Source organism: Aulonocara sp. 'chitande type north' Nkhata Bay, linkage group LG23, assembly GCF_057382095.1.
Source record: "Aulonocara sp. 'chitande type north' Nkhata Bay isolate Kocher_YH1m ecotype deep benthic linkage group LG23, A_spYH_male_GT1.1, whole genome shotgun sequence".
Classification (NCBI taxonomy): domain Eukaryota; kingdom Metazoa; phylum Chordata; class Actinopteri; order Cichliformes; family Cichlidae; genus Aulonocara; species Aulonocara sp. 'chitande type north' Nkhata Bay.
Window position 1 is genome coordinate 11,669,661 of NC_141365.1, and position 21,274 is coordinate 11,690,934.

The following is a 21,274-nucleotide window of genomic DNA, read 5'->3' on the forward strand; positions in this document are numbered from 1 at the left end:
CTGTTTCAGAGCTGCTGTCATGATGTGAAAACTGAACTTTGAGTCCTCAGAGTGGTGACTACATGTTTGCATTACCTTTCACTGTGTGTGAGTGAGAGAGAGAGACTTTAAACTGTATTCTCCTATTTTTACCTGCAGCTGGAAATGAGCTGGATAAAAAAATTTTTTTTAAAAGTGACTGAAAGAATCTTTCTCTCTGGTTGATGCACCTCTACCAAGCAGAGTGATGGGCAGACGCAGGTGCTCAGTGCGTCACCTGACAGGTGGTTATGATCAGCTGAGAGAAATGGTGATCACAGGTGTCTTTAAAGTAATTTCTCCCTTAAAGACATTGTGTACACGATGAACCCACCTGACACTTCCTGCAGCATCACTTCTGTTCCCATGGAAACACCCGATGACCCATTTGTTCGTTCCATCAGCGTGATGTGACATGGATGAACCAGCGCTCTCAGGTGTTCAGACACAAAAACAGAAACACCTCGTTCAGTTTGGTTGGCTTTATTAGAAAAATGCTGTTTATGTACAAAGTGCAGCTCCAACGATCAATCGGAACTGGATTCAGTCCCTGTGCCTCACACAGAAACTGGTCTCATGAAGCCGGTTCTCAGCTGGATATTAAAGACCATTTTCAGGAACCTGATTGGTCAATAGGTTTGGGATGTGAATAAGCTCCACACCAACAGGTGATTTAGTGTCACCACTTCAGGTGAACGTGGGTGGGATCCTCCTCCACAGACCGCCACACAAACAGTTCTTAATCCAGCGCTGCTCCCATTGCTTCATGGCGTTTGTCTTGTTGGGAGAACGGAGCATTGTCACGCAGCCGCACCTGAAAGAGGCGGAGCTTAGTGATGTCATTATGAAAGTGGAACATGTGACATCGCTTCCCACGGACTCACCTGGTGCAGGCTTTGCTCTCCTCGGTAGGACAGACGCCCATGTGAACACAACGCAGGTTATCCATCCTCTGGGAGCCAGGAGTCCTGCGAGCACACACAGAAACACACAAGTTACCGTCAGCACAGTCACTGGTACCTTCTCGACTCAACCTGGTTTTGTTTGTTTTCCATTAGAATCCAGTACCAAATAATGTGTGTGGGGTTGTTCTAGGAACTCGGCTGAAAGTCCTGTGACATCATTCGCATGTGACACAAACAGAGGAAGACGTGGAGGCAATGGTGTATCTGCTGCTAGGTCTGTGGCGTTGTTCTTTGTGCAGCTGTGTTCCTCATTGCCAGGTTTCAAAAACGGCGGTATTGATTTTCATGAAGGAGACGCTCTCATGACTCATCGAGTGACGCCACTGACTAGCCAATTGGTGGCATGCAGGCTGCTGACACCTGAGATCGCTTGGAATCCTGGCCAGTGGGTACTAAATTAGTACCTAGTACAAGGTACTACCACCTAATGGAAAATCGTAAAAACCGAGCCGACCCAAGTAGGTTCTAAGTGAAACGGCAGTTATGGAAAGCTGCAGGCTGAGGTGTGCATTACCTGTTGAACACCTCCAGAGGTGTGGGCGGGGCGTTGCTGGGCAGGGACGAGGCCTTGCCAAACTGCAGCCTGAGTGGGTGCTTGCCCTGGAGCTTCACCATCACACCGTCATTGACGGGCAGCCAGTCCATGCTGGGCACCAGCAGCTGGCTCGGCAGCAGGCAGCACTCGTCGATCAGACTGTCGTCGGGGTCCTGGGGGGCGCCATCATCCCGTGCTGAGTGACAGAAAATGGGAAACTGTTTAGTAGTGGTGACAGCTGAAAACTGCTTCAGCCTCTCTTTGACCTGAGTTCAAGCTTCTCTCGTGCTGAGCTCAGCAGGACAATTGTTTTCAGGGCTCAGGTGAAGTTGATGGTGACAAAGAGCACACGCCACACGTCTGTGGTTCTGGTCATGCCTCAAACTGGGATGATAAGTTCAAAAAATCTTGTTGATTCCAGATTTGAAATCACAGAAATTGATCCTGGAGGAGATTTAAACTGTTTAATAAATTTAAACTGTTGTCAGTCTGCCCCAGGGCAGCTGTGGCTACAACTGTAGCTTGCCTCCACCAGTGTGTGAATGTGACAGTGAATGAATAGTGGAATTGTACAGCGCTTTGAGGGCCCGAAAAGCGCTATATAAATGCAATCCATTTTTATTATTATCATTATTATTAATAATACTGGATCAATGCAGTCATAAATCTATAAACTTATAAAATAGGCTAAGCTACTTTCAGCTTTATGGAGCAGGTTGGAAGTGTTGACCCCCTTTTTTCTTTTAATTTCCCACAAGGCAGGTATTTTTATTTCTCTCCTCCTCTCACTTGTATGGTCCAGATGTTCATCCAAGTCTCAGGAGCAGCAGGGAGGATTTCATATTTCAGGAATCAGTGGAGCGATCTGAGGAATCCTTCCAGAGTGACAACTGACCTGTAGCAGCAGCTAGCTGTGAGTCTGAACTCAGGATTATTTACAGTTTCCATCTTACTGTCAGTTTTACCTACAGAACACCTGTTGCCAAATGCATTGATCCGATTGGTCAGATCTGTTTATTTCCATGTGAAAAGAACCCAACAAAAACAAACAGTAAATTAATTAAGAACAATTTACATGTGGCGGTGAGTGACGGCCCGTGCCATTCTAGTCTGATCTGCTCCGAGGCTGATGGAGGCTTTCATCCAGTTCTCTCTACACTACACATGGATGATTAGATGTTTTCCTCTCTTAGCTGGATGCTTCCTTCTCCTCAAAACTGCTGATGGAACTGCATGGTGTTTGCAGTTGAGGACTTCCTGTTTCACTCACGGCTCCTTCAACAACACCTGGGATCACCTGCACACCTTTGACCTGATTCACTTTAAACAACCATGATTGAGGGAAGACTAACCCGAAACCTCAGATTAAAGCTCATAACCTTTGACTGAACGTGAGAGGACCTGAGGTCAGATAAAGTGGCCCAGTCCTGACCAGAGGTGTGTTGCTTACAGCAGAGCCACAGCTTGGTGAGCAGCCTGAACAGCAGCAGCATGCTGTCCTGGTTGTCCGACGTGGCAGTGAAGGTGGGCAAACAGCCGGGCTTCAGCAGACCCCAGATCCGGATCATCACCAGCATCTCCCTCAGCATCCCCAGAGACGCCCCGTCCCGCATGAAGCCAAACCCGGGCCGGACCATAGAGCCCTATGAGAGCAGCATACATAAACCCGGGGTCAGAGGTCATCAGCCAAACATGATGAGTTCTACTGAGTTCTGCTTCCTGGAGACGAACTGATTGATCTACATCTGCTTACAGCTTCTGTTTCATTGGAATGGTTCCGAGTCACTCCTCCTAACATGGAATAAGGTGTGTGCATCGCCACCCGACTTCACTTACCTGGTTGGGCAGGTTGGCGAGCAAGTACAGGACGAAGTCTCCCACCCACTGGATGAGCTGCTGCAGAGACTGCAGAGGAGGACCATCCAGTACAAACTCCTCCGTTTTCAGGTTGAGCATCACCTTATCGATATCTGAGGAGACATGGAGCCATCAGCCACCACCCACACATGATGGGACACCACCGCCACCTGCGGTCTCACCTGTGTCTGTGTTTTTGGCGCAGATCTCTGTCAGTCGGTCTCCAGGACTCTTGTCCGGCGTGTTGAGGACATGAGGCCTCAGCAGAGACTTGAGGGTGGAGCTGATAGCGATAAGCAGTAGCTTGGCATGGAAGTCACACGCTCGAGCCGCTGTCGCCGTGGAGAGTTTACAGAGAGAAGCCTTCACTGCCACAATGCGTGTCGCCAGAACCTGAAGCACAGAATGGCAAAGGGGAAGTGCTCGAACCAGAAACATCAGAAACACCCCTTCCTGCGTTCTGCTGACTTTCATCATCTCACCTGTCCTGCATTTTCAAATTAATGGTAAATAATTACTGGGACATTTAATAATGCTGAAAGGAAGACTTTTTTTCTTTTTTAAACACATGTGCTGCCTGGTCCTAACCACAGGGACTACTTCCTGTAGTCTGATAAAAACCTGCTACTGTGATTCTGCCTTTGTGAAGCTGATGAGTGCTAACCGCTTCAGCCCTGTTCAGTCACTGAATCTTCCTGATTCATGAAGCAGAACATGAAGAACAAGACAGAAAACTAAACAGCAGTGACGTTTGTAGGGTTACTGAGGTTGGGCTTGTTGGTATATAATGATGTGCTACATAGTGGCTACTGGCTAGCTACACAGCTACAGTTAGCGTAATATAAACAAATTAGCAGAGTGAAGCTGGAGGATGAATGCTAACTTTTTTTTCTCCACTTGATAAAAGTTAACCCGCGGCTTCCCAATGGTTAGGGACAAATGCAATCGAATGGCAGAAAAAAGATGCTGTAAACGGACCAAACTTCAGTCAGGAGAACAACTAAGATAATCCATCCACAATACGAGGTTAGTCATTTACATACTGCTGCAGGGGCTGGACTGTAGTTACATAGTAAGGTTTTAAAAACTGAGCTTTAAAATGAATAGTGGTAATAAAAACCGAGAGAGGCCGACAGTGATCACTGACTGTTTTTAGGGTCTTGTTGAGATTAAATAGAAACAAAACATGTTAAAAACACAACAGCCTTAATAAACAGAGCAGTTTGGACCCAGAAGCAGGGTTAATATGTCATCACTTAAAGACCCGGCCTTGTGGTTTTCTCCCAGCATGCTTTGCTGACCTGCTGCAGCGCCTGATTCTGCCTCATGTACTCTTCATGCAGCTTCTCCACCAGGTTGTGCACCATGCTGGGCTGCACATGCAGCAGCACATCCCACCAGTCGTAACCCGTCACCATGCAGTACTCCAGCAGGAACAGCAGGTGACGCAGCGTCGTGTTCATCTCCAGCACCTGGCCCATAGAGGGCGACACACGCAGCATGTGGAGCTGACGAGAGAACAAACAAACAAACAGATTAGAATTAGATTTCTGAATGATTCAAAGCGGCAACTGTCCAGATGTCCATCGACTCGTCCTCGGCTCACTCTCTGGAGACCTTATTTGGTTGTTTTGCTTTCAAATTTCTTATTTCACATTTCTCATCAACCCGATTGAGTTACTTCACACAGAAGTCATGTAGGTTACGGAGATGTCAGGATTCCAGAGGAAACAGTTTCTCTGCTAAATTAATCAACTGATAAGAAACCGATCAATCCGATCTCTGATTGTTAACGTGTGGCGTTTTATTGATCTGGGCTGAACCAGAACCCAGCTGTGTGTCCTCACCTTGCCGTGGTTGTCAACTCCAGCCAGAGCCAATGAGGTCCAGGAGAACTGCAGGGCCTTGAAGTGGACGGTGGGGCCGGCGGTTCTCTGGCGCTTGATGGCCGACTCATCTCCAGGGCGCTGTGCCGAGGAGGCGCCGTAGAACACGCCCATGGTGTGGAGGGAGAGGCGGTGCAGGATCTGGATGCTGCCATCATGAAACGCCAGAGCCAGACCTGAAACCACAATGAGATGAGATGGTTACAACAAAGTCCTGCCACCATCTTTAAAGGAAGCCAGATCAACCTTTAACTTCAGGGGTCAGCAGGGTGTCAGACCTGACGGTCCAGAACAAGCATCGCGGTTTAAGATTTGGTAATGGCCCAAAATAAAGTTCACCAGGTAAACGAAACACAGTGACATTACAATGAGGTCGCTGTCTGAGGCTCCTCCTACCAGTGCTGTGAGCAAACACTATGCCGTAACAGACGTGCCATGCCCACAATGACTGTGATTGGCCCGTTTAGTACTCTGATTTCCTCCTACACATTTCTTCTTCTACCGCCATTTTTTCAAATCAACATGAGAACGATCACCCTGACCACAGAAACTCTGAGCTTGATGAAGGTGCTTGGCAGCACGCGTGTACACCTCCCTGAAGAACAACCAGCCATTTCCAGCTCTGAGGCTCACCGAGTCCGGGGCAGAACTTCAGTTCAGTGTTGGAGATGGAGATGGGAAGCTTGGGCAGAGCGACAGCCGACACACGCTCCAGGTCGCTGGTGGTCGTCAGGATCCGCCATTTTAGGATGGTCGGCTGCTTCTCTCCCACTGTCAGAAGAGGTCAAATAAAGAAAGTCAGGGCATTAAATACAAAAGGTCAGTGGTCATGAACACACACACACAGTCTGATTCTTAAAGCCTCTTGTCACTATGCCAACGATTAGCTGGCTGTTACATCACTTCCTGCCTGGTGCTGGGTTTTCTTACCCACAGGCGAACAGTGCTGGAAGATATTATTAACAGGAAGTCCCTCCTTCCTCAGAGACCAGCACTCCACGATGCTGCCGTTCTGATTGGACGCACACAGCAGAACCTGTAAAGCACACACTTCCTCTGAGTTCTGAAGGTCCCGGTGGTCTCGGGTTTAACGGTCACACTTGTCTTATTGATCTGACTGGTCACACTGGTCTTACTTGCTCAGAGTTCTCCCGGGTCAGGAACTTGAGGTGGGTAACAGCGGGGTACTTCTCCCTCCTCAGCGGGTCGGTGGTACAGCGCAGGAAAAGTGAGGGCAGCAGCTCAGTATCAATGCGACATTTCTCACTCACCACACTGACCACCACCTGAAAAAAACAAAGGTAAAATGTCAGGTTAGCATAAGAGGTGAGAGCCCCTTGGTAACGCCAGCATCTTTCGTCCTTACCTTGTAGAACTGCACAGGCGAGGAGCTGCTGCCATCTGTGGCAGCCACCACAATGTTCCCTCCTCCAGTGAAGGCAATATCCGCCAACGCCACGCGCCCTCTCAGCCGGCACAGGCTCTCGCTCGCTGTCAGCAGAGCGCCGCCTGGCTTCAGCAGCGACACAGTCACCAAACCACTCACCGTCACCGCCAGCCAGCCCTCCATCGGCTTACCGCCAAACAGCGTTAAGGACGGTGAAAATTTCACCCGTGAGAACTTCTCCCCGAAGTTTGTGGAGCCAGACTGAAGCAAAAGTAGAAGAGGAGGCAGGGCTTACTCAACTGGTCTCAGTGAGTGTTAAGACACAGAGCTATCACTGCAACGAGCCAGCAGGTGTGTGCACATGTGTGGGCAGCTATTACCATCTCCACGTGCAGTGCCAGCTTGACACCATTGTGCAGCCAGCTGAGAGCGATGATGGGGTCTCCGTCTAGCGAGCTTGATAGGACGCTCTCCCAGCTATTTACCAGGTGATCTGACATCGACCAGCATTTGATCTGCCCGTCGCCGTCTGCAGACAGCAGCCGTGAGCCTGCAGCACGCGCAAACACACAGACACACACGTCACTTCCTGTCTCTCTCAGCAGAACGTGACACTGCAGCATGTACTTACATAAAGCAGGAGAACAGCAGCTTCTCCTGCTGGCACAGTCTGAACAGCTTATAGCCATCAGATTCCAGACCAATAACAGTCAATCAGCTGAGCTCATCTCCAAAACATTTAACTGAAGTCTCACCTGATTGGTCCCACTCCAGACAGGAAATGACCTCAGTGTGTCCAGAGTTGATGGAGAAAACATCCCAGGGGTGCTCAGTGTCGATGATATGGATCATGTGACTCACATCTGAAAACAGAACATCAAGTTCAGCGTGTGTTTGTGTGTTCACCTGTGTGTGTGTGTGTGTGTGTGTGTGTGTGTGTGTGTTTGTGTACTCTTGTCGTCGTCCTCGCTCTTCAGGTCTGTGGTGAAGGCCACGAGGTTCCTGCAGGACCAGGAGCAGACCAGCGGGATGGAAGGGCAGTGCGTGCTCTTCGGACGCTTCTCCCACTCACACACATAGGCCAGTTCCATGATTCCACCACAGAAGAAGAATCTAGATCCCAGGTGGATGTGTCACCTAAAAAACAGACTAGTCAGCTGCTCTAATCACTTAAACACGATTACTGACCTGTTTGTGTGGATAGAGCAGAGATGAACATGAGTGATCAGACCTCTGCCTTACCACTACATGTGTCAGACAGATGCATGAGCCACGGGCTCTCCAGTGCCACCTTTACCCGAAGTAGTGGAAAGTAAAACTTTCAAAGGGGACAGCACTACAGATAAGTGAAAAAGCAAAGCACAAGTAGAAGGACGAAAGAAAAGGAACATACATGCAAAGAAGAAAGCTCTTAAAACATGTGGTTGTCCACACTGGACTTTCATCAAATCAACAAAGATGCACAGAAAAGAAGGTCAGACACCAACTAGGGAGAATAAGAAGGACAAAGGGGAACAACACTGTAATCCCGTATGTAGCAGGTTTATCATAGAAGCATCCCAGTGTACTTCAGACCCAGCCACACACTCAGACACAAACTGGTTCATCCCAAACACAAACTAAACAACAGTGTATGCTGTGCGGTGCCGTGCTGCAAGGAAAGCTCAAACCTGTACACAGAAGAGGGACTCAGCTGTACATCTGCATCTAAAAGTCAAAGGTCACTCTTTTGAGGATGCCAATGTTCACATTTCGGACAGAGAGGAGTGATGGTTAGTGGAAGAAGCATCTATGTCCACTGTGAACGAACATCTTTGAACAGAGGGCGGGGTTTACAAAACCGACTATTTCCACCCAGATTCACACCTTGGCTCAGGTGTCCTCAACAGGTCACACGATGGGGTGGGGCAACATCTCACAAATTTGCGTGTCATCCTTGCGCAGGGGCCATGCTAATCTTCTCTGTATCGTATCCAATTTAGCGTACGCGCTTGCCGAAGCAACATCTCACAGTGGTTTCACCATTAAACCCCACTGATGGTAATGAGCTCCACCTTCTTTCATACCTTGGTTCTGGTGTTGACTCACGTGATCACTAGTGGGTAAATGACCCAGGATCACCTCTAATGGGGATTAAACACCTGGGACCCTCCACCTTAATTTGTAGAACTGAAGAAGCCTGTTGCACGAAACGTCTTTACAAACTTAAAGCAGTTCAGCTGCTTCTTTTTCAAATTGAACATCAAACTGTTCACCCAGGCCGTGCCAAATAACACCATAGTCACAGTACTCAAAGTACTCAGTCACAACAGTGAATGAGCAGCCGCACTAGCCTCTAGCGTTAGCTCACCTGAAGGTTTTCCGCTTCTGTCACGCAGATGAGAATGAAAATTAGCCGTTTTCCTTTTCCTGTTTTTAAGGCTGTTTAATATTAACTTAAAGTAATTAAAACACCAAAACATTGAAACACCAGACTTGAGTTAAACTCAGCGCTTTTTGCTTGCTGCTGTTAAAAACAAACCGCTCTCTGTTAAAAGGATGTGGGGACCCCGTAGCTGCCTCTACAGCCGCCTGACTATAAAAACTGACGGCACCCCAAAGCTCTACTCAAACAGCGTCTAGGCGAGACGTTTAAGCTGCGTGTCATATAAACGTGTTTGTCTGTGAGATGACTGATATAACCTCTGTGATCAGTTTGATATCGGCCCTGTGCGACGAACCGGCTGTTTATCTGACGGGCGCCGCGGACACCATCCTCTATCCCCGGTAACATTCTTCCCTGAGCGAAGTCTTCTAGGCGGAAAAAAATTAAAAGATACCTGCGCCCAATTTTAGTTTATTGTGGTTTCCTTTACTAGTATTTACTCGTTGTTGTTGTTTTTAATAATGGAAACTAACGCTGAAAAAAATATCCGACCTCGATGCATTGTCATCTTGTTCATCTGTCCAGAAACATATTTTAAATCTGGTGTCAGGTGACTTTTTCTTTAGCTGTGAGTTCACACTGACAGGGTGCACAGCTAGATTATGGTCTGATCTAATGATCTGCTGTATGAGTGAGTTCGATCTTCTGTTTTTTGATCACCTTTTGTGTTGTATGATGAGCAGGATGCTGTCCATATGGTTGGTTTTTGTATGGACTGAAGTAAAGAAAGACTTTATTGAGAAACATCACATCCTCTTTTCCTGTCTCCTCCTCCCTGATCCTGGTTTTCTTCCCGGTTAAAGAGATTTCTTCCTCTCTGCTGTCACCAGGTACCCTCTGATTTTGTTGGTTACACTCACCTCACCAAACAATGTGTTTGTTTATTGTGTTTATGTTTTGTGCTGTGTTGGTGTGTTTAAGTAAGTAAATGTATTTGTGTAGCACATGTCGGGATACAACAGGTGTTACAAAGGTGCTTCACATCAAATCAAAACACGAAACAAAGAAATGCAGGTAAATTACAAATAAACTAGAATGAAACGTCAGTTTAACCTCCTACAACCTGGTTACCACATATGTGGACATCACATTTTTGGTTGTCAAGACCTAAATACAAAATTTTGCTCTACAAGGGCCTGATATCCACTTACGGGGACATTATACTGCCACTATTCTATCAAAATTTAAAACAAATGTCCTCATATGTGGATCTCATTTTTCTCATAAACAAAAATCAGGTAAAAAAATAAATAAATCTGGTAATTCTTTGTTTTTACATTCATCAGGTCACAATCAGCCCAAATAGCAAAGAAAAATAAAAAATGCATGCAATGAAAGAGTTCGGGTCTTAGGGGGTTAAAGCAATGAGAATCACTGTTTAATTTTGTGTGGAAGGTTTTCTGGTAATGCTGCTAAAAACACATTGTAAACATTTGTTTCAGAGATGGGTTTGGGGTGCTCTGTTTGGCTACACTTCCCGTTTCTGGATCTTTTGGAGAAAGTTAGAACCCTCTGTTCAGATGTTTTTCAGAAAGCAGGTAAAACTGAGCTTCCTGTCGCTGGGATTCTGCTATAATGCTGCAGCTGTCGGCAGATGTTTGTGTCTTGCAGTGAACCATCTGAGTGTCTGAGGACTAAAAATCATTTTTTATTTTTGATGCATCATGAAAACAATCAGAAACTTCCCGTGCTGCTGTGTCAGATTAAAAGTCTCCAGATAAACACTGGAACTATCTTTTTTTCTCTATATGAATCAGACACGTTGTCTCTGTTTTAGGCTCTAACCAACGGACTGCTGATTAGACAAGGGGAACTGCTGTCATCTTCAAGGAACAATCAGCAACAGCCATTTCTGTTGGAGCGTCTTTAGAAACCACTGCATCCCAGCTTGAGGAGAGAAACTCAGTCCCGTATTTCAGGATCTCCTGCCCTGCTGCTTGAGGTCGAGTCCTGTTTTGGAGTCAGGCACACTCACTGGTTCTCCTGGTTGGCAAATTGTCTGGCCTCCCAGAGCAGAGCTCCCTGGTTCTTATGTCGATTGACTCGAGTCGACTCCACAACCTGAAAACAGGCCAAGACGACAAGGAGTTAAGGAGACAAGGAGTAAAGGGGTTAAGGTTACAGGAGAAGCCCATACCTCGTTGTTGATCTCATCAACTGGCTGGATCCCTGCGTACTGTAAAGAAACAAACAAATAAAAATAGACTCCGTTATTATTGTGCAGTTTTAAAACCTCAGTTCCAACAGTCAGGACGCTGGTTGAACTGCAAATAAAAACAGAATCCAATGATCTGCAAATCCCATAAACTCATATTTTATCCACAATAGAGCACAAAAACACAGTAAATACTCAAAATGAGACATTTTACTGTTTCATAACAAATCTGAGCTAATGTGGAATTTGGCAGCAGCGACTTGACCTAAAAGTTGCGACGGAGCAGCAAAAGTGTGTCAAAGTCCAGCAGTGCAAAAGAAAAGATCAAAGGGAGCTGGCAGCAGGTCAGCCACGTGATCAGGTGGAAAAAGATCCTCTCAGAGAGGTGGAGCTTCTCAGAAGTTCACCAACCTGTTTCAGAATCACAGTCCTTGCTGTGAACATTTTATCAATTACACAACATGACATCATCAGCATATTCAGTGGATCTGAGCGCAGGGATGAGGCTGTAAATCAGTATTGGATTTCTGTGATCTTCAGCTGTTCTCCTCAGCTCACAGACTGATGTTACGGAAGAGGAAACATGGACCTGTCTAGATGTGTTGCTGCCATCAGATTCAACACAAGCTCATATTTTTATTAAAACATTTACCATGGTTAAACATTTTATGTGTTTTCTGTGTTCTGTAGTAAATAATATATTAGTTTAATAGATTTACAGATTGTTGCATTCTGGCTTGTTTTACAGTTCACACAGACCCAGCTTTGTTGGACCTTGGTTTTTATTTTATTCACTTCCATTTTATTTGTGCAGCATCATTTCATTGACAACGTCTAAATGATCATCTTCATCATCTCCTGAAGCAGGAAGAGGCTGAAAAAGCAGAAAGAGCAAAACTACTTACTGCACTCTCCTCCAGCTTCAGTTTGGCTCGATACTCCTCAAAGTTCTGCAGCAGAGTCTCCGTCAGACCTCGCACTGCTAGGGAGGGGGAGGAGGGAGAGGGAGAGGAGGAGGTCCAGGGCCGAGCCGTGATGAAGGAGACGGAGGGCAGACGGAGGGAGGGGCGAGGAGAAGACACGCTGGCTGGTTTCTCTGAAACACCGTGGAGGAAATCATGAATGACGTCATATGTGACACGCTGTGATGTCATCAGTGTTTGAACAGCAGCTGTTTCCTCCGATCATGTTTTTTTTTTTTTATTATTTAAATGGAAACAGAACTTTAAACAGGAAACACATTTAAGGTGGAGCTTTCCAGTTTTCAGTTATATTCAGTGGAATCATTTTAATGTGAAGCTGTGGTTGTTCCTCTAACGGCCAGCAGAGGGAGCAGTAAGTAAGTCCTCAAAGACTTCCATGTGTCTGTAGCTACTAGCTGTCTGGTAGTGTGATATCCACTAACACGTGATCACATTTATGTGAATTCATTTATATTTAAGCTATTTTACTTTCAATGTAAGTGATATTTTCATTTGAAAATTTGCTTGCAGGACACATATATAGCTTTCTACAGGTGTTGCCACATGGTACCTGTAACACTAGCTTCACCGTGTTCGTGCAGTTGGAGATTTTGGAGCATTTTTAATGACATCATCTGACCAATTGTATGGCTGCTGAGAGGTTACTGTACCAACACACAGTCCAACAGGTCTAAGCTCCAGTTTGGGTGTGCAGTGAGATTTGAGGATTATAATTGGATGTTACTGAGCACTGGTTAGCAGATATCTGTGTCTGTGTGATACACCTGTACAGTCTGAGGATGCACACTGATGATGATCATGCAGCGAAACTGTTAAAACCAGGGGTTCATAAACCAATGAGTAACATCACAGAGGTTGGGTCCATCTTTTATCTACAGTCTGCTCATCATGTCTGCTGTGAGGCAGGGTTTCTTAAGATTGCGCTGCTGCAATGTTTCCCAGCGTGGATTCTCTGGATAACAGAATGTGCTGATTGGTCGCCTGCTCTGATGAGCGAGTGTGTGTGTGTGGCTTTGGAGCAGCTGTTACTGATTGACTGAAGTGGATTTCGGTGCTTCTCTGGACTTTGATCATTTCTTTCGTTGAGTTACTCATTCTCTGATTTTTATGTAACAAGTTTACCTTCCTTCCTGCAGATCATTTTCACACTCCTTCAGTGGATTCCATTTAAACCTTCAGCAGCACTCTGTCTCTCTGCTCTGATCTCTGGGTCTTTTATTTTGAAGATTTCCCCCTCAGCATCACCTGTTGTTAGTCACTTAAGTCAGAACATCACAAACTGGGTGTTTATAAACAAAAAAAACCCCTGTTAGTAAAAGTTGCTTGTGAAAATCTGATGATAGCAGCAGTATGGCGTTATTTTTGTGCCACTATTCTGAGCGCACGTAAAAACAAGTTGTTGCATTGCATTTTGAGGAGAGATTTATTTTGAGCAAAGAAAAACTAAATTTGAGTGAACAAAGAGAGACCAAAGAGAGACCAAAACAGGCAATCAGAAGTTTTTGCATCCAAGTGTGTGATTGGTTGGTTTTGTGGCACAAATATAACAGTCTATAGAAAGAGTTGAACGCACAGGGAGCAGAGATGTTCAGAGTGCAAGCGACACACCGCGAACAGGTCCGCAGAGATCTGAGCAAGAACAAATGCAAAAACTGAGCAAGAGGAGCTGTTACTGTGTGTTTCTATGGATAACAGCAAACACTGAAATACATTTTTTGCATGCAGCAATGAATTTTGTTCGCTCAAAATGTAGCTTTTCTTTGCTCAAGATAAATTTCTCCTCAAAATACAACACTTGTAAAGAAAATGTTTACATGCGCTCAAATTTTTTTTACGTGCACTCAGAATAGTGGCACAAAAATAACGCCATACAGCACCAGGTGGACAGAGGAACTGCAGACTGAAACAAACCCTGAAAACTACAAACTAATGACAGTGATGAGCTGGAGGAAACTGTATAACATCCTGCTTGTCCTGAGTATGGATACATGTGAGCCTCACAGCTTTTCTTTGTGTTTTGTTTTTTTACCACTTCATTTGTTGTCTTTGCTCTGTTTGAATAAAGCTTTAAATAGTTCTTTTGAAGAACATCTGAGAACAGCTAAGCGCAAATATGGTTATAGGTTACTGTTTGGCTTTGTGGACATTTCCACATATTTGACTTTTAAACCTGCTGATTAATTTAAGCTAACAGTGATGAGATGTGTTTAACCTTCAGTCAGTCACTGTGACTGCTGCTCCACACATCGTCCCGAAACACAATAATTTAATGCAACAGAGCAGGGTTACTGTGAAACAGCATATTTCAACCCAAACCATCTTTTCCTAAACCTAACTGAGCGCATTTTAGAGCCTTGAGCTGAACATGAACCACAGCATTGGTCAATGTGGGCCTCCTGGGAGGTTTTACTGCTGGACCTGATGAGTCACTCAGACACCATTGGACCAACAACAGTGTTACATGGGTTTAATAAGGCCGGTGACAGTTAGAGTCTGGCCATACATGGCCACCATCTCATGTCAGAGTCTTAATGATGTCATAGTGTGATGAGTTTTTCCTTCAGACCAAGTGCTGGTGTGGACTCTGAGGAGGAACCGGGTTTGAGTCCAGGCCTGTTGGGGGATGCCTCTGTTCAGACTCATAAACACCTCTGAAACACTGAGTCAGCAAATTCTCCCATGAGCCACTCTGATGTGATTGGGTAGGTTCAGTCCTCTTTCTAATATTTGGTGAACATTGGGCCTCGGAGAGGTGTGTTAGTGTCACCGGTGGACAATAAACTCACAAACCAAAGCGCTGGCTCTGTTTAAGGCAGCAGCCAATCCCCCTGAGAGGAAACACTCTTTCAATCGTGGTTTGGTGTGTGTTTTGACAGTGAATGACAGGCAGAAGATATGTGGTTGGTTACAAACAGGTGAAAATAGTTTTCCTTCAAAGATTACTGAGTAACAGCTAAGCCCTGTTCCTGCCGGAGTGGTGAACTTTGACCTGAAAACAGCCTCAAAAATCATATTTGGTCCTAAGCTGAAATTTATGTGGAGTCTTTCCTGAGATATCAAAGGACTAAAATCTAATGAGGTCTGGAAACATCAAAAAACGTTTAGACGTGATTGGACTGTCAGAACAAACTGACATTGAGAATTATGGGGCACTTTGAGTTTGCTGTGATCGGGTCAACAGTACGTACCTGTTTTTATCGGCGGGTAGAACTGACTGACGGCCTTCTGGGTCGCTTGTTCCACCAGAGGAGCTGGAGAGAACAGCTGCTGTTTGGCTTCCTCCCTGGACTCCCTCAGCTCCTGCTCCCTTCTCAGAGCCTCCTCAATTTCCTTCTCAATGAAGTCTGGGGCTCCTTTTCCTCTACACTGCAGGCCAGTGGACTTCAGGCTCTCCCTCCAGGACTGAAGGGCTGTTTCCTTTTGAGGTGTCAATGCTAGGGAGGCAGTAGAGGAAAAGGAAAACACTTGATCCTGGTCAAGACGTCTTCTGTCCTGGACCCCAGAGTCTATCTCGATCAAGGAAGAGGGAATCGGGCTCATTTGTTTTTGTTCTTCAGGGTGTCGATGAGGACAGCAAGGAGATGGAAAGACTTCACTTGTTTCAGACTCAGGCTGGCTGCTCTCCTCTGTCCACCTGTCCTTGTTTCGTGGCTCCGACTGACTTCTAGTCTCTTCGATATTCTGAGAAGGATCAAGCTTATTCTGGTTCTCGTTTTTGACCTCTCCCTGGACAATGAAGCTCACTCGAGTCTTCTCTTTCATTTTGATCGGTGCTGGTCGTGGTTGTAAGCGTTTGGTTTTGATCTCAACCATCTGTCCCCAACTGTCACTAAGCTTCAGGCCTCGAGAGCGGCGCAGGTTCTCCTCACGTTCCTGGATTAACCGAATCTCCCGTTCAATTGGGGTCTCACAAGCACTAGTGGACTTGATGGGTCTGTTCAGCTGCTGTACGTTATCGTTGAACACCCCATCATCGCTGACGTAGCCACCACCCACCTCTCCTGATAGCTCCTCCAGTCCAGAGTCCAGGTCATCAAACACGCTGCTTTGCCTGCTCAAACATTCCTCAGTCTGGAACACCGTCACCTTCTTCTGTCGATATGCTTCATCTTCTTCAGGTGCTTTAAACTGTGCTGCGTTGTTACTTGTCTCCACCTTCTTTGGTGTGGTTACATCAAGATCTGGCCACAAATATGACTTCAGGTGTGTTCTTGGGGACTTCAGAGGACTGGACGGAGCCTTCAGCCGGTCCTGCTCCAACTTCAGAAACTGTTGTCGGATTGTGTTGAAGTTGATCTGCTCCCTGTCGATGGTTCCGGGCTCAGCAGGACGAGGGGGTTCTGGTCTGGAACTGACTGGCTTGTAGCTTAAACTGAAACCTTCTATCAGTTTGTTTGTAGACTGGCTCAGGTCCTCCTGGGAGCTCAGCTGGTCCTGAAACCCAGCACTCTTCTTTGGAGCTTGGGTACGAATGATCTCTTTGCGAAGCTCCTTCTCCTCTTCCTCACCAACCACTCTGATTCCATTGTTTGCATCAACTTTGTACTGCAGGTCTCCGTTGCCCTCTGAGAATAGACTCTCGGGTTTCTTGCTGCTTGTGTAGGTCTGTAGTTTGAAGCCCTTCTCTTGCTTCAGGGTGGCCAGCATAGCCTGGCGCTGGGGTGAGACCATCCAAGCTTCATTATGCTCAGCCTTGGGGCTTCCTGGATCTTCCACAAAGGAGTAAAACCCACAATGAGAGCCTGAGCTGCTGCCAGGACTGCTGGGACTGCTGGGTTGCCACTCGTCACTGGAGTTTCCCCCATCAGGCGACACAGCAATCTGCCGGGCCTGAACCACAACATCCTGAGACTCGTCGCCCTGCTGGGAGGAGACGACTACGCAAGGCTGACTGTGTGAAACTGAGATGCTCCTAAAGGCGGTGTCCAGGTCATTTGGACCTGGGGCTGGTACAGCAATGGTGCGTAGGTCTGATGGTTGGAGCGTGGGGGACAGAGGCTTTAAAACCCAATTCTTTGGAGTGCTGTCCATGGCTGCAGGTGGTGTGGCAGAACCAGCGGGTGACAGAGGTTCTGACAGATGGTGATGAACAGAACTCGACTGAGAAGATGGAAAAGTCAAAACATCCTGATGGTTGCCCGCAGAAAGTCTCTGAAACAACAGGGAGGAAAGAATGGTTACTGTGGCAACCACAGAGGAGAGCAATAGGGATAGGACAGTTTCTCTAGTAACAGGAATCAATTTGGAGGGCTGATTGGTTGCATTGGAAACATCCAGTTCAACTCAGTTTTATCTATATAGTGCCAAAGCACAACAATGGTTTCCTCAGTGCACTTTACGTTGTAAAGTACAGACCCTGCACTGAACATAAGGGTTGAAAAGACTCAGATCCATCCAAACATGGAGCCGGAAGCTGAGACAGGAGGTCACAGCAGACCGGTTATCATCGGGCAGGTGGGTGGAGCTGCTGTGACCACTTAAAGAAGTTTATCAAATCCATAAACTTCAGAGCAAACCCTGAGCTTTGGGGCCACAGGGACTCATTGACCTCATCATTAGGAATGTGTTTTATATGAACGTTGTCACTAAACACACAGACACAGACAGGAAATGAGGAGAAGCAGAACCGATCCACTAATCATTTCCTCTACTTTTCTCTGTACATTCACTAAGTGTGCCGGATTTATCCAGCTGGGGGGCTGGTTCAGGGCCCCGGGGCACGTGTTTGACTGTAGCATGTCTGACCTGAACTGGAATCAGCAGCTGAGTTTTTATGGAGGAAATTTAACTGAATCCAAGGAATGATAGATCAATGATAACGTTTACAGCGACTCTCGTAAAAGACTGACTGAAGTCATATGACCGTTTATGGGAAGGCAGCTCATCTGTGGTCATGAACTCTAATAATTAATCCACCATAAAACGGATAAAGTTCAGAGCTGCTCGGATAAAGGTGGAGGTCAGAGGGTTATAAACCTGCAGCAGTTCAAAGTTCAAAAGCTGACAAAGTTGTAAAAAGGCCTGTTAGCACGGAGAACTGCGGCTCAGAGCCGTCACCAATCAGCTGAGCATGCCAGGGTTACAGATACACACACACACACACACACACACACACACACCTGAGTGCAGGACATCAGGTCAGGTGTGCTCCTCACCTGTCTGTGTCTTTGAGCTGAGTCAGGACTCAGACCGGCAGTGATGGCCATCTATAATCTTTAGTCCGTGCAGGCTGGAAATGCTATGAGGTGCTCAGAGACAACATTTCTTCTTATTCTTTGTCATTCCAGCATTTCCTGCTGTCAGGGACTCTTTATGCTACCGTCTCCTCACACCTGAGCGCCCCTGAAAGAGCTTCAGAAATCACTTTAGCACTCAGTAGCTGCTCTGATACCCCTGTGGGCAGTTATGTGGGCATCTGCGAACTTTTACTCCGTCACGCCACAGGAACAGACCGGCCTTTCAGAGGGCCTCTTCTGGTCCCCAGGCCTGTTATTTTATTCCCTGGTATAAAGTCTTCTTTCACCTGTTTGTGCAGAAATTCACCAGCCAAACACGAGCCGCAGATGACACTCGACTGATTCCTGGAGTGTTCCAGACAGCGGCGGCCTCAGAGCACCCTCCTGTCTGAGCATGCCTGATAAGCAGCTCCTCCTGCAGACAAGCCGCTGCTGTCACCTGATAACGTGTCCAACTGTTTGGAGACCACCCAGAGACCCAGAAACTGATCCTCGGGGGGCAGGGCTGTAAAACTTTGTGTTTCGGGTGCTTTCAAGAAGTAACCAAGTCCTGGTCATGTGACAATCAATAACTAATAATAAGGCAGCAAGGTGTGAAGGAGTATACTCTCCTTCGCACCTTGGATTCAGAAAAATGGCGCTCCCAGTCTCATCACTAGTCAATGATTATAAATATCATTAATTAAAGATGTTATTGATTACAGTTGTTACTGATTAAAGGTCTGATTGATCATGTAAAGGTAGATCTGAGCTGATTTCTTACCTCTGATCAGTTTTCTGCCTGCTGCACAGCCTGAAGAACAACTGACTGATGTGCCAAAGGTCACTGAATGCCCACTCACAGGCCCCGCCCCTAAAGCAACGCCCCACCCCCAGAGACCAGTCTTTAATGATATTCCTAACAGGCAGTGGCAGCCTGTGAGTGTTTTATGGTAAGACGCAGAAGGACAGGAGAGTGGCCTCAGCTCGTGATCCACGCTGGATCATCAAACTGAAGTTTCACTCCTGCTCGTAAGAGCACTCCCTGCTGCCCCCCTCAGCTGAACTGCAGCTTCTGTAACACAACAGCAAGTAATGCAATCACACCACTCTGACCTCTGACCCTGGGGACAGAAAGTGCGTGTCTCACCTTCGTCTCCTGGTCCAGACTGTGACACAGAACCACCCAGGGAGGCGTGTACCTGAACATCCTGCCGGTCTGAACTGGATCTGACCAGTTCTGGTTTTGGATGATGATGTTAGTCAGACTCACCTGGTCAGCAGGAACCAATCACCACAAGCCCTGAAGCAACAGTAATATAAATAGGAAGTTACTAAGGAACTGTACCTTTTCAAAATAAAGCAATCAGAAAATTATGGATTTGTTTATGTTCTTAATTGCAAAAATATAAAAATATAAGAAACAGATTTGTCAAACTGATCATCCATTTTGTTTTGTGGTGATAAATCTGTAGATGTTGCTGTACTAACTGCTTAGATACCAGGTTATTTTATATAGTTTTAAATTATAATTGGCCTATATGATTTTTGTTCTTGTCCATAAGCGTATGACTACATGTCCAGTCTAATCGGTCTAATTATGGCTGATTTTATTCTTTTCTTTGTTCAGACTGTTCTGAATAATCATTCATATATTTGCTGTAATGTGTGGGGGTCTTTGCCTTTTGATGACATCACCCTGCAGGTGTTACACAGCTTCCCTCAGGTGTTGATTGATTTAAACCTTGGGATGGTTTGTAATCCTGATGCTTACTCGAGTTTTATTTTTTTGAAATGTAAAAAATGTTTCTCAAATTTTACTAATACCAATATTTTTAACTTATAAAGGCACCTTATGAAAGTGAGAGCAGTGTTTCATGACTCATGAGATTAATCATCATCAATTTCACTGTAATTTTTCTTTTCCACAATAATTAGTTAACACAATAAAACACACCTTTCAGCGTTTCATGCATTTTTAAACTGTGTTTGTTGAGACCTGGAATGTCTTTAAGGCACTTTGGATCACCACCTGTACTTTAAATGTGCTATAGGCTGTAAATAAAATAAATGTGAAGGTTCAGCTGTTTATCATAGTGCATGTTTGAAGTATATCTTCTCATTTCCAAAAATGAGAAATGTGAATGGGAGGCAGAGGACAGGACTAAAGATGCACCTGTGTGGCACACCTGTGCTCAGGATTAGGGTTAATAAGGTGTGGCCTCCCATCCTGGCATTCTGGGCCTATCTATGATCCATGTGCTCAGTAAAGAGTTCAAGCGGTCACTTCATTAACCAGTTTGTTGGGCAATATGGTGCTGAACACAGAGCTCAAATCAACAAGCAGCATCCGTACAGGTGTGCTGATGAAGGTGTGTAAAGGACTGCGTCTTGTCTCTCACAGATGTTTTGTAGACCAGCTGGACAACAGTTGTTTGGACAGGTGACAGCTGGTGAGCTGGCACAATGATGGCTGACTTGAGGTTTTCAAACCAGACATAACAGCAAAAACAACAGCAGCAGCTTGAAGACAGCTGGACGCAATCGGTCATGTGATCAGCTGGGCAGTCAATAAGAAGCTGCAGTATTTATCAGATGTTAAAATCCGTTTTCATTACTAAGACACACAGAGATTAACTCAGAACTAAAAAACATGTTTCTGTTCTTTCTTCTTGACAGGAAATTGTAAACATACGAGTGATATCATGAGTAAATATCATTTGTTTGTTTTCTGTTTGTGTAAACAGCTTTAAGCAGTCATATTGTCTGACTGCCAGAGGAGGGCGGGCTAATACTATTTACATTTCACAACATCATCAAACCCGCTAATATATTAAACCCGTCATCA

At 45.9% G+C, this 21,274-nt stretch overlaps 2 protein-coding genes, 1 long non-coding RNA gene and 1 other non-coding gene across 9 annotated transcripts; 1 reads left to right on the forward strand and 3 right to left on the reverse strand.

Annotated features, from left to right (window-relative positions):
* Positions 1-485: 485 nt before the first annotated feature.
* med16 (mediator complex subunit 16) lies at positions 486-9,459 on the reverse strand. 2 transcript variants are annotated; one of them, XM_086282150.1, is made up of 17 exons: positions 8,999-9,459; positions 8,319-8,355; positions 7,601-7,785; positions 7,404-7,511; positions 7,029-7,198; positions 6,628-6,909; positions 6,398-6,547; positions 6,192-6,297; positions 5,895-6,032; positions 5,223-5,437; positions 4,677-4,883; positions 3,558-3,768; positions 3,355-3,488; positions 2,969-3,161; positions 1,498-1,714; positions 903-986; positions 486-832 (listed from the first exon to the last, which is right to left on the reverse strand). In XM_086282150.1, exons 3-17 carry the CDS (start codon positions 7,737-7,739, stop codon positions 706-708), a joined length of 2,481 nt encoding a protein of 826 aa, XP_086138276.1. In that variant the 5' UTR covers positions 7,740-7,785; positions 8,319-8,355; positions 8,999-9,459; the 3' UTR covers positions 486-705. The 2 variants fall into 2 exon arrangements, with proteins under 2 accessions (XP_086138276.1, XP_086138274.1); XM_086282148.1 differs by lacking the exon at positions 8,319-8,355 and having other exon boundaries at positions 8,999-9,458.
* LOC147301292 (U6 spliceosomal RNA) lies at positions 8,548-8,654 on the reverse strand. Its single transcript, XR_015127387.1, has one exon. It is a non-coding gene; the product is annotated as a U6 spliceosomal RNA (small nuclear RNA).
* On the forward strand, positions 8,701-13,862 carry LOC147301293 (uncharacterized). Of its 2 annotated transcripts, XR_015127102.1 has the most exons (4): positions 8,701-9,414; positions 9,757-9,903; positions 10,516-10,611; positions 10,851-13,862. It is a non-coding gene; the product is annotated as an uncharacterized LOC147301293 (long non-coding RNA). The 2 variants fall into 2 exon arrangements; XR_015127101.1 differs by lacking the exon at positions 10,516-10,611.
* Positions 10,430-19,682, reverse strand: misp (mitotic spindle positioning). 4 transcript variants are annotated; one of them, XM_086282152.1, is made up of 5 exons: positions 19,577-19,677; positions 15,400-17,362; positions 12,134-12,324; positions 11,211-11,249; positions 10,430-11,134 (listed from the first exon to the last, which is right to left on the reverse strand). In XM_086282152.1, exons 1-5 carry the CDS (start codon positions 19,634-19,636, stop codon positions 11,045-11,047), a joined length of 2,343 nt encoding a protein of 780 aa, XP_086138278.1. In that variant the 5' UTR covers positions 19,637-19,677; the 3' UTR covers positions 10,430-11,044. The 4 variants fall into 4 exon arrangements, with proteins under 4 accessions (XP_086138278.1, XP_086138280.1, XP_086138279.1 ...); XM_086282154.1 differs by lacking the exon at positions 19,577-19,677 and adding an exon at positions 19,211-19,283; XM_086282153.1 differs by lacking the exon at positions 19,577-19,677 and adding an exon at positions 18,367-18,714.
* Positions 19,683-21,274: the final 1,592 nt, after the last annotated feature.